The sequence below is a fragment of the Vigna unguiculata genome, chromosome 6 (assembly GCF_004118075.2).
Source record: "Vigna unguiculata cultivar IT97K-499-35 chromosome 6, ASM411807v1, whole genome shotgun sequence".
In the NCBI taxonomy this organism is placed as follows: Eukaryota; Viridiplantae; Streptophyta; class Magnoliopsida; order Fabales; family Fabaceae; genus Vigna; species Vigna unguiculata.
In genome coordinates this window covers 19,586,912-19,600,159 of record NC_040284.1, presented here as the reverse complement: position 1 = coordinate 19,600,159, position 13,248 = coordinate 19,586,912, and the positions used below count along the sequence as shown (strand labels likewise).

Genomic DNA, 13,248 nt, shown 5'->3' with positions numbered 1-13,248 from the left:
ACATTTTTTAAACATGTGTAATATTATATTAGTAGGTGATAATAGTATAATGTTATTAAGTTAATATATAAATAAAATTATATTTATTAAAAATAAAGTGAAATATATGATAAAAGATGAGATAATAACATTGATAAATAAAGAAGAAGAAGAAAAAGAGAAGATGTAACATCTCAATTTCAGCAGCTTATAACTAATAAAAATAGAGAGTTTCATCATAGTTCCAAAACAGATCATCTAGTGTACACAATATATTAATACAGTCTTACAAAAGATATGACCATAAAAATATATCACTTATACACTTAAACTAAACTAATAAACTCTATACTTAAACTGATCACTGCTAAAGCTCCCACTGGAAATCTCTTCCTCAACACTAAAATGATGGCTCTTCATCCTCCAGAAGTGCCTTTGACACTGCAACCACATCTGCTCCCACCAAATAGGTGATCATCGCAAAAGAAAAACATACAACATGAGATAGACACACAGAAAGCAAAGGTAAGCTAATCTGATAAGAAAAATCATGCAATTCAATTATAAACAAATCATGCAGTCTTTCTCATTTTTACCAGAATCACATAGGCCACCACAAACATAGTACAAATATATTACTCTAGACTCAATATCCGGATTATGTAAGCGACATCAGATCTCTTGGTGGCGTGCACCCGTGACGGTTCCCAAACTCTGCAGAGTTTGGACACAAGGGGTTATCACCCAACCACTCCCAAGGTAAGTCCCCTTTGCGTTTGTGACTGAATCGGGTCCACAAACTAGGACCTCCTGCTACTCCTCCCGACATAATCCATTATGCTCTACATGAGCCTTAATGGTTATTGGAGCGTCAGGATACCAACCAAAACTGAGTCCTTATGTTCTTACATACACTAAAACATTCCTCTTAGAATTTTCCTTGAAATCCTAATTCAACCACATCTTCTCATATTCCAACTTCATGCAATTTCACCACACATATTATCAGTCATAACAATTCATGCATATCATAACTAGGTTCACATTTTAATATTTAAACATAGCTTCATCCATTAGAAACAAGGGAATAACACTCTGTTGCAGGGGTTCTTGCCCAAGCTGAAAGGTCTTGCCCAGGCGAAAGGGCTCTCTCGCTTAGGTGAGTCATTCTCGCCTGAGCGAGGCTCGAAATAGAAAACAACCCAAACTCTGGGTGAATTCTCGCTCAGGCTAAGTTGTCTCGCTTAGATGAGAGTGACTCTCGCTCAAGCGAGACTGGCTCGCCTAGGCGAGATCTCGCGCAGAGACAAGGGATGAATTTCTGGTGTTTTCGCTCAGGCGAGAGCTGCTCGCTTAGGCAAAAATACCAGATTCTCAATCTGTTCTCACATGCAACAGTCCAGAAATCTAGCACAATCCAATCATATACTCAATTACACAGTTCAAGCACTCATACAACACTCAATCATGCAATTCAAAGTCATCAGAATGATTTCTATACGAAATTCAAGCAAAATAGTTAGCTTCCCTTACTTGTTATCTTGTTTAGACAACTTTATAAACGTCAATGCCTTAAAAACGTCAACACCTCTAACTCCACAGGATGCTCTATCTACACATAAAAACATCACAAGATACCATTATGATCACTGATCAGCAGAGACTCATACTGATGATTAAAACGTCGCATGCAAGCGGAAAAGAGAGCTTGCATGCAATAGAAAACAGAAAAAGACTAAAAAAAAAAGTGGAAACTCAACTTATGCAAACGGAGAAACTGATCGATCCAATTTGAAGAACTCGCCGAGAGGATCAATCCTACGGTCTCGATTCTTCAATCAGACCAAAGAGACAGAACCTCTAGAGAGAAGTCAGATAACTCTAGAAAAGTGGGTTTTAGAGAGATTGTGTGTTTTAAAATAATGAAACTCGTTTATAACAATTCTATTTATACTAAAACCTTTTAATATTAAAATAATTGAGTCTCACTATTTTTAAACCACTATCACTTTTTAAAACGCCATTTTCTAGGGTCTTATAGAAGAAGCCAAGATAGACAATTTTATAAAAAAATTATAAAAATAATGGTCAATTTTAAAAAATTTAATAAATAATTATATTTTAAAGGGTAAAATTGGTATTTTGAAATGTGAATACAAAGGAGGGAATTTTTTTATATATTGTTATAGATATTATAATTATTTTAATTTATATCTTCAATTTTGTTTATTTTAATTAATTTTCACTGTATAATATAATATATTTGTTTTAATTAACATTTTTAAAATAAGATTATTAATATATGATTTGAAATAGGTTCACCTAAATCTATAAACAAAATTTAAAATAATATTGTAAATTTTCTTTAAAAGGTTGTATTTCTATTTCTATATTTCTACATTTGAAAAAGCGTTACCTATTTATGTTACAATGTAGGTATATAATCTTAGCCTAACCATTTTTCTTTTTACTTTAAACTTTAATCAACACTTAAAAATCTATTGTCTAAAATCACTTTTAGGTTTTACTCTTTGTTGAATCTTAATATCAATATACTAATTTAGATGATCTAAGTCAATTACAAAATCAATCTTCATTACTTAGATTTCTTTTTATTATTGAGGGATAACTTATCACTTTATACATTTTATTTTATTATATTCAAAATAGGATGAATAAAAGTTTATTATAAATACATTTGAATCAATACACTTGATGATGTAAATACAACTATAAGATCAAATTAAAGAAAAAAGACAAAAAATAATAATTAAATGTATTAAATATAATTGAAAAAAAAAGTTAATTGGATTAAATTGAGTTTAAAAAAGAATAAAAAGTGGACCCAATTATACTATTATTAGTTTAATTCATTAATGAATTCTATGTATGTAAGACCTTGGTATCGAATATTTAACATGTAACACTTCTCTAAAATTATTACCTTTCTCAAATAGCTTTGTCCAGTTTTTTCATTTTCCTGTTCATTGAGAAACTAGTAGTTCTAAAGACAATCAAATTTTCTCTTCATCCCTACCGGCAATGTAACAGAATGTGACAGAACTTCATGGAAGACTTCAGCAATGAGATCCCTATCTGCATTATGCAAGAAGGTATTGAAATCATCCCGGATTTCATATATTTTGCCAAACTTCACAAGATATCGGATACAACTCATCTTCAGTTTCATCAACTGATATAGAGATGCGTTTTGGAGCCTCTCAAGAACATTTTTTGTGTCAATGTCTTCAAGAAGACTCTCATGGCATGCATCTCTCAGATCAGATATGTCATACTTGTCAGCTGCACGAAGAAGGGCCAACCTATGAATCAGAAACTCTTCATGTCTGATGATTCCATAGAGATAATTGAGAAAAGCTTGGCATGACTCAAGTGACATATCTGATATGTTTATGGTTGACAACTCTTTCTCCTGAAGATTATGTGAAAACATGCTGCGGAATACGGGTGATCTTGCAGCAAGAACAGCTCTATGAGCTCCTATACTTCCATCAGAAACATTGATGGTGATGTCAGTGTTGATTCCTTCTGTTAGCATCCTACAGATAGACTCTATGACATTTGCATGTGATCTTTCTTGTGAAAATCCTTCTGCCCAGATGGAACAAGGTTCTCCACCCTGCATTCACAAATAACATTCCAAATTAGGTAACTTTCCAGATATGTATTAATGTTATAGGTTATCTATACAATTTCTCCTGTTTCGGTATATGAAGAGTTATCTCTTGAACATAGGTTTAGGTTTTTTGTCCATGATTTGTGATCTGTATTTCATCTTAAAACCAAACCAATTGGAATTAATTGAGTGGATTATCTAAAGAGACGTGTATTTAGAACTTACACTTGGGGATGCACACTTCAAATCTAGAAACTCAACTTCAATAATGAATTTCTTAGGAACCTCAACTGTCCAAGCAAAACCACTGTTGATGTCTACAACTTTGTCCTTTACCTCTGCACAAGATTAAAAGAAGAGTAGATTTACGCATGTACTCATTCAACATTTGAAAGAAACTGTCTTCTATTTGCAATGATCATGCACTTTGGACCAAGTACAACGTCATCTTAATACACGCAGAAACTAACATTATTGATTATTCTCTATCCAAAAAAAAAAAGTCAAATAACCAACAAAGAAGAGAGAAAATGTAAAAAGAAAATGAGACCTGATGAGTGCAGGATGGTCCTGCGATCTCCAACAGAACTTAAAACCCGAAAGATGAAAGATGCAATGGGAGGACTGGGAATGGGATAGCTGCTCCATTGGGGAAACAATTGAATCGTGTTCTTCTCCACAGACAAAATCCTTGATTTCAAACCAAAAAATATATATACAAAAATCAAAAACCACACATTTGACACCAAATATCAACGACACAAAATCATAAACAAGGGTCTTCAAATTATAGCGCAAGAAGAAAGAGCACTTCATCACACACCAAAACCTATTAAATGAAACATGAGAGGACACAGACAAATAAACATATAGATATTTAGAGAAATACCAATTCCACTTTCCGATCTTGAAAGGTTTAGATCTTCGGGAACTGACATAAACAAAGTTTTCGATTCTCCATTGAGCAAGACGTGGTGTGGTTTCAACTTCGCACGCAGAATAATTCATTCTATTGTTGTGAAAGCCGCTTCTTCTCTTCTTGTTTAAAACCGGAAAACAGATTGCTCTGAGGGTTTTTGCAAAGATTTAATCACACCGAACTTCGGTGATGCTGTAATCGGAAGTTCATCAACAATGATGATATTTTCACTCGGTTTGGAAATAAGATATATAAAAGATATAATATAATATCAAATATTTATGATATTTCAATTTTAATTTCTTAAATTTAAATGATAATTATTAAAAGATTTAAATACCTTTTTGGTCCTCATTTTCGTTTTTCGTGGTGTTTGTTGCGGATTGTCCTCATTTTGACAGAATGTTTAAAATGGTTCTTATTTGTGTCGAATGTTTAAAATGGTCCTCATTTCACAATTCGTGTTTTTGTTGCTTCTTTTCTGTAATAAATCATTAACGGAACATTGTACATATGGCACGTTACGTGTACAAGTGTGGTAATTAACGTTAATTTTCTAGTTAATCATCATCAACGAGATAAGTCTAATACTCACTTACCTAGAAAATTCTAAACCCACTTAACTCGTTAATGATGATTAACTAGAAAATTGAAATGAATAGCGCAACTGCAATCCAATGATGAAATGACAAGTATTAGCTGCTTCCTCTACAAATGCGAGCTGAAGAAAGACGAAGATGGAAAAATTTCCCTAATTGCAAAATTTCTCCTAAATTGTAAGATTAACGTTAATTGTTAATTACCACACCCGTAACATACTCTAATCCAAAGCGTGTCACCTGTACAATTTTCCGTTAATGATTTGAACGGCGTTACAGAAAAGGACCAAATAAAACACGAATTGCGAAAATGATGATCATTCTAAACATTCGGTAACAATGAGGACCATTTTAAACATTATATGTCAAAATAAGGACAATCCGCAACAAAACGAAAATGAGGACAAAAAGGTATTTAAACCTTATTAAATATATATTTTTTAGTTTTATAATAATTATTTTAAAAATTAATTTAAATGAAAGAATATGAAGTAAATAATCTAGTAAACAAAATTCATGTTATTTATATAATATAGAATGGTGGTGGAACGTGAGCTTAGTTCTGTTTGCTGTTTTCCTTGGCATTCTGGTCTCTGTTTTCTGTTTTCCCGCCTAATAAATTTAATTATTTTAATTTTAATTTGTTTAGTTATTAAATGATTTATTTGAATAAATTAATCTAAAAAATTAATTAATGGTGTATTTCAACAGAGCTTATTTTGTGACCAAAGTTTTTAAGATTTTGTTTAGTTAAAATTGGCCGTTTTTTTCCAATTAACATCAATCCCGACAATGATGATAATTGTTTCGATTGATATTAATTAAAAATAATTTTCTTAAACCATTGGCCAGAACGTTTTTCAGTCATTATTGCTATCGTTGTTATCTAGAATTTCTTAGGAGAATGTTAATCGGTGGTGTCCTCAAATTACCGGTTAAAAAGTAATTAATACGCTGGGTTCATCATCTTTATTTTGTAACTAATAACTCTGATACAAAATAATTTGGAATTTTTAAGTACTCAAAGTTAAGGTAATTAATTTTTTTTTTACATTGTTAGTTTTACGGTAAACATTCGTTTTAAGTTTGTTTTATGTTCTTGGGAGTTTGATACAAACTTAATTGGGATGCAGATTCATGAATTTTTAAGAATCATATTACAATATGAAATATTAGAAGTCATATAATTATAGTATAAAATATTATGAGTATTGAAAATTTGTAGATATTGTAAAAATATGAGAGGTATAAGATATATAATAGATATAAGAGATATGTTGCAAAAGGAATTCATATGATTTCTTTCTCTATCTATGTATACACTTTACAAAATATTAGGAGTTTTATAATTACAGTATGAAATGTTATAAGTGTTGAAGATTTGTAGAGATGGTAAAAATATGAGATAAAAGATATATAATAGATATAAAAGATATGTTCCAAGAAGAACTTGTTATTTTATTTTATTCATATACTTTCTTTCTCTATGTATGCATACAATATATATATATATATATATATATATATATATATATATATATATATATATATAAACAAAATGTAACAGAACATAAAGTCGAACGGTTTTATGTGATTTTTTCTAAAAATTAAGTAACAAAATTATTGATCTAAGAATTTTTCCTTTCTAAATACGGATTTAGGTAGGATACAAACTTAAATGAGTGTGAACTTAAGCTAATTTTTACGTACGTATTTATAATTACTAATGTATTGAGATATTTTCTATATCTTGGGATTTGGTTAAGCTAATATGAATGTTGCAATATCGAGAAGTTAGAGAAAGAAAATTCAATAAAGTATCAAATTGATACTTTAATTATTTTTTTTAAACTTTGTAGACATTTAACACAATTTTTTGTTGATTTTTCTATTAATTTAAAGTTTTTTATTTAATTATTTTTTAATTTTTAGTAATATTAAAATATAATTATTTTATTATTTAATTATTTTTTAACTTTTATTTGTGAGCATTAAATAAAATATCAAACATAATTATAACACTTATGGTCATTTTTGTCCTTTAAATAAAATAAAACTGCATTAATGATTTTCATGTTAGATTTTATTTAATATTATAATTATCTAATAACTTTTACAAGATTCAATATGTATTAATCATCCTTAACCGGTGTCTTAAGGCCACTGGTTAACAAGATCCAATTTCTTATTAGTCAAATCAATTATGGTTAAAATAGGTTGAAAATTTCTCTAATTAATATTAAAAAAAATAGTTTAAGAAATATTTCAAACGTTTTTGTTTACAAAGAGAAAATAAAATATGAAAAAATTTAAACTCAAATATTTTTTTTATCTAAATATCTTATTTTATAATATATTATTAATTTTTTTATTGAAGTAAATCACTTTATAAGAATTCTTCACAAAGTTAACTATTTGAGGTTGAGATGGTCGAGATTCCATTATTCCTCTGAATAAATTTCTGTTAACAAATATAAAATGTATAAAGTATCCACCTATTTATATTCATAAAATCATTTATATTTTGATAAAATGCATAATCTAAATTAACTAACTGATTAAAAAGCGTTCATGTATTTTATATATAGAATTTAATAACTTCAAGAATGACTATATATGCTTTACTTGGAAGAAAGTATAAAAAGTGAATTTGTCGATTGGAGAGCTTGAGACGAATAAAAATTAAACGAAACAAGGAATAAAATATGTTATGCAATTACAAATTATTTCTATGTTTATAGAACCTAGAAAAACAAATGTGACCTTCTATCAGAAAATGTAAATTTAAGTACGAGTAAAACAAATATAGTAATTATGCATAAAACATCTTGAAGAGTATATCATTAATATTATATATATATATATATATATATATATATATATATATATATATATATATATATATATATATATATATATATATATATATATATATAAAGAAAGTCTCACGATAAACTACAACTAACTTTATGGGTATTACTTTTATTGTGTTTATTTATAGCAAGAGAAGAGTGTACACTCCAAAAAAATTGTGTTAAATATGGTAGTTAAATATTGTATAAAATGATGGTTATAATCGCTATATTTTATATGTCCAGCAGGTTTGCATCCCGTCATATATAATGTCGTCACAAAATATAATATGGTGGTTTAATGCGAAACCTTGCAACATCTATCATTTAATGCGGTATGCAAATAATGACAATTAAAGATGTCGTATTCTCAACACAAATAATGGAAGGTAAAACTACCCTAATTTGTTTATTTAAAAAAAAACTCTAATAGAAATGTAATAGCTACAAACACCATTATTTTCATTGTACTTAAATGTAATGTGATGTTTCGAACTGTCATAATTAGAATCTAAAATTATATTTATAATTTCATTATTTATTTAACTTTCTACAATCAAACTACCACATCAACATGGAATAGATTAATAAACAATAAAAAACCTAAACGCTTCACTTTTTATAAACTAATTACTGGATTCTTGTGAATCTAATTGATAGAAATTCCGTCCAATAAAATGGACGAATTATAAATCTCTAAAATAATATATAGAAATATTACAAATAGAGTCATTGCAACCAGTAGCGGAGGATCATTGGGGCAGGGGTGGCCATGGCACCCCCTCCCCTCCCCCACAATTTTTTATTTTTTATATTATATATATTAATTATTTTTAATTTTTTATATTATATATATTAATTATTTTCAATTTTTTAATTTTTTTATTATATATAACATATAAAAATTGATAAAAATTAAATGAGATATATTTTTATTTATTTTATAAGGCATAATATTTAATGTTAATAAATATTAAAATATAAAATTAAACGTAATAAATAATAAAAAGATTTATTAAGATATTTTTTATTTTCTTTCTCATTGTATTTTTCATTTTTTCACAAGTTATATTGATTTCACATTTTCACATGTTTTCTTTTCATTTTGAGAAGAAAAAAAAAACAGTTAAATACAAATTTATTCTTTTTTCTTTCATTTATCATTTGTTCTCTTTCATTTATGAAAACAAAAGATAACTCTCTCGCATTACTTGATAGTGAAATATTTGTTTAATAGTTAATATTATTTTTTACCTCATGAGCCTTATATTTATTTTTTATGATTATAGGAAAAAAATGACTGTACTATGTGTTTTTTCATAATCAGCTTTTAATGGGAATTGATTGTCATTGATTTTTTTCTTTTAGTAACTTAATTTTTATTTTTTAATTAAATTATGATAAATTATTTTTTAATCTTAAACTTAAAAAAGAAATAGGTATATTGACGAAGAATAAAAAATAGATTTATTTCTTAAAAGTGATAAAAAGAAAGCTATTGGTGAAGATGAAATCAATACAAATTCAATATCTTAGCTTTATGTATCCTGAATCATGATACAAATAATCATATTGTTCTATTAGAGAAACATGTTTTATATTAATATTTTGGAACATGTTTATCTTTACATTGAAAAAGAAATAGTTAAAAATTTTAGTTTTGACTCAATTATGGATGAGTTCAAAAATCTGGAAAACAAAGGACAATTCTTTGTATATGTGTGATTTCTTTAGATACACGATTATACTAAATTATGTATACATTTTTATTGTGTTAATGACAATAATTAAATATATAAATTTTGAATTTTGAGTATATTATTTTGGCTCCCCCAACATTATTAGTCAAGATCCGCCACTGATTGCAACACCCATCAAAGAAGTAGTTTCTCACCCGGGTCTTTTATAAAATCATTTAAAGTAAAAAAAATATTAAATGTAAATTTTGATCACAAATATTCATTCATAATTTATATAAAAAAATTTCACATTATCCACACCATCCAAAAGTTTACACGTTGAAAAAAAAAATCTTACACATATACAATATATTTTCATATAGCTATCTTCTTAACTAATGTTGAAAAAACAAATCTTACACATATATAATATATTTTTATATAGCTATCTTCCTAACTAATATTGTTTTACTCGCTTGATCTTCTTCTGTCATTCTGTATTGGAGTACCACTTTCTTTTATGTAATTTCTGCTTTGGAAAGGGGCTTCTTTGATATTCAATGTCCATGACACTTTCTTGAGTTTTCTTTAGCAAGCTATGTCTTTTATTTGGTTTTTTAAATAAATTTACACTTGCTATACCAAAATAATAAAAAAGATTACTATAGTATTCTTGGGCAAAAGATGGAGAACCTGTAGACATTATAAAAATTAAAAGAAATTAAAGAAATTAAAAATTTCACGATTTCACACGTGACATATACGTATACGGTGTTAACTGTAACTTAACGGAGATGACCAAAATTAACCCTCTTAACTAATTGATGGACTAAATTGAACCAACTTATAATAAGAAGACCAAATTGAATCAAACCAAAAAAATTAGAGTACTAAATAAGTAATTATATCTAATTATACCCAAATTATGGAAACAAACTTTACCTTAATAAGTTAATTTTATAAAGTTGAATGAAACTTAATCCTACTACATTAATAATAACCAAACTAAACAAAAATCTAAGATTTTGCGAGACATGATATTTGTGATGAGAGCATATATTTTAAGGTTGCAAGTAGGGATGTCGAAAAAAATTCCCGCAATGGGTAGGAAATAAATATTAAAAATGAATATCCGCTGCCCGTGGGTACAGGTATTTTTGATACCCGCATGTTAACGGGGCGTGTACGGGTAACATAGTATCCGTATCCGTAGATACCCGTACTCGTAAACTTTAATTCACAAAAATACCCTCATATATATATATATATATATATATATATTAGTTAAAAACATTCTGACATAGTTTTTTTTAAGTTGCGCATCTTGTCTTGTCTTTTGTCTTCATTCTTCCGCCTTCAAGTATTGGTACATTGTCTTCTTCTGAGTATACCCCTTGACAATCTTCTCTTTCCCTTATTTGAAATTGGACATATACATCAAACCCTATATAGACAGTGACGTTTATGGTATGTTTGTTGTCAAATGATGGAATCAAAATAAGAATACTTGGCAAGTGGTAATTGAGGTTTATTATTTGATTATTTGTTAGGAATCAATCGGAGAAAGTGGACTTGTTGATCAAAACACTAATTACAGAATTTTCATTTTGTTGAACGTCATTTTATATTTATTTTTATAATTATTTGGACTTGTATAAACTTGAGTTTGTTTGAATTTTATTTAAAATTTATGACAGTGATATATTTTATTTTATTTTATTTGAATTTATGATTAAATATTTGTTATTTAAATAATTTTGTAAATACCCGCGGGTATTCAGGTACCCGCAAATATGAAAAAAATAGACGGGTACCCGCATAACGGATACCCGACATATATGAGTACGTGTATGAGGCAAATATGTACGGAGGAGCTACTACCCGTACCCTGCCCGTCCTGTTGATATCTCTAATTGGAAGACTCCAATTAGGATAATCTTTTGAGAAGGCCAATATTTCGAGAAACATGAGGCCAAGATGCAGAAGAAGTTCTTAATCCAATATTGCAAGGAATCTGACGATTATCTGCCGCAGAAATTACTGATTTATATTTTTGATCACATATATGAAACAATAACTATGGTGTTTTCTCTTAGAATTAATTGACGAATTAATTCTATTAGTGACTCATTTGAAATATTATGATGGGCCCAATTGTGATTTAATAAAATATAAAGACTTATTGGTTATTATTATGGGAAGTGATAATAAAATAAAGATAAAGATAAAATAAAAACCAACTTGATGGACGTTGGTTTATAAAAGGAATTGGGGTTCTGTCTCTGGCCATAAGGTTCTTTTCACTGTAACCCATCAAGAACATGTGAGAAGAGAAAGAAAGGCAAAGAGATAGATTGGGAAACGGTGGTTGAAGAGCACACAAGATTATAAATTGAAGAACGCATATTCACAGGATCTCTCATGGATCAAGGTTAGTTAGTGCTCTATTATGATTTATCGTGTGAGAATTATAAATCTTAAAGATCCTTAATTAAGTTTTACATTTTCTAGTTACTAAAATTGAGTCAAAAGCTTAACTCCATACATGATAGATGTTAGTGCGTTCATATGAACGTTTAGACATATATAACATAAGATAGTAAACAACTTACTTTAAGAGTCCAAGTCAAAATTAATTTCTATACATCTTTCACTTTTAATTCACTAAGACGTTATTAAAAATTATAACCTCTTATAAATATATTATAACACAAACATCAAATTATAAAACACACAATACCTCAAACTACTAAACACAAGTATTAAAACAATATACGGTACACAATAATTTTATAAATTTTCTATTTTTCTTAAATTTTAATAAAAAGGAATTTGGAATTTAATTTGATGATATCAAATTGGATCAATATCTTGAATCACAAATTCTTTAACTATAAAATCAACTCATGAAATACTGTTTATTCTGGTTCCTGCTACATTTTTATCCTAATCCATTGTCACCAATTAATCTTCACGATGATCTCCAAATAAAGAAATTAGTTAAGTGATCGTGATTATAAACATGGATTACAAAGTCTTGAAATTATCATCATTTGCAGCGAACACCATAAAGAAAAAACCACAAGGAAATGTGTATATTCGGAACATACGATTGGGGATGCACTCTTCAAATTTAGAAACTCAAATTCAATAATGAATTTCCCAGTTTGTGGAACCTCAATTGCCCAAACAAAAACCTCCTTGCACTTTATCTCTTTCTCTTCTATTTATGCACCATATGAAAATTTGAGAAATTGTACCAAGTCAATATGCTACCCTATTGAAATTAGTCCCTTTTGAAAATCTTGAATCAATTTAGTCTATTATCTCTAGAAATGTGTGAATTTAGTCTTTTAAACCTATTTTTTTAAAGTTTATTTGACATTTTAATCACGTTTCTCAACTAACATTAAAACAAAAATGTGTTAAACAGTGTAAACAAACTAAAATACTATAATGAGATGTGTTTGAAAAGTCAAATAAACTTAACAAAAACAAATTGTTAAAACAACTAAATTCACATATTTACATAATTGATTGACTAAATTTGTTAGAAGGATTTCCAGAAGGATTTATTCTAATT

At 28.1% G+C, this 13,248-nt stretch overlaps 1 protein-coding gene across 1 annotated transcript; it reads right to left on the bottom strand.

Moving 5' to 3' along the window:
• Window positions 1–2,929: 2,929 nt before the first annotated feature.
• LOC114188767 (BTB/POZ domain-containing protein At1g55760-like) lies at window positions 2,930–4,736 on the bottom strand. Its single transcript, XM_028077405.1, has 4 exons — window positions 4,506–4,736; window positions 4,167–4,306; window positions 3,842–3,954; window positions 2,930–3,619 (listed from the first exon to the last, which is right to left on the bottom strand). Exons 1-4 carry the CDS (start codon window positions 4,622–4,624, stop codon window positions 2,984–2,986), a joined length of 1,008 nt encoding a protein of 335 aa, XP_027933206.1. The 5' UTR covers window positions 4,625–4,736; the 3' UTR covers window positions 2,930–2,983.
• Between the last annotated feature and the right edge of the window lie 8,512 nt (window positions 4,737–13,248).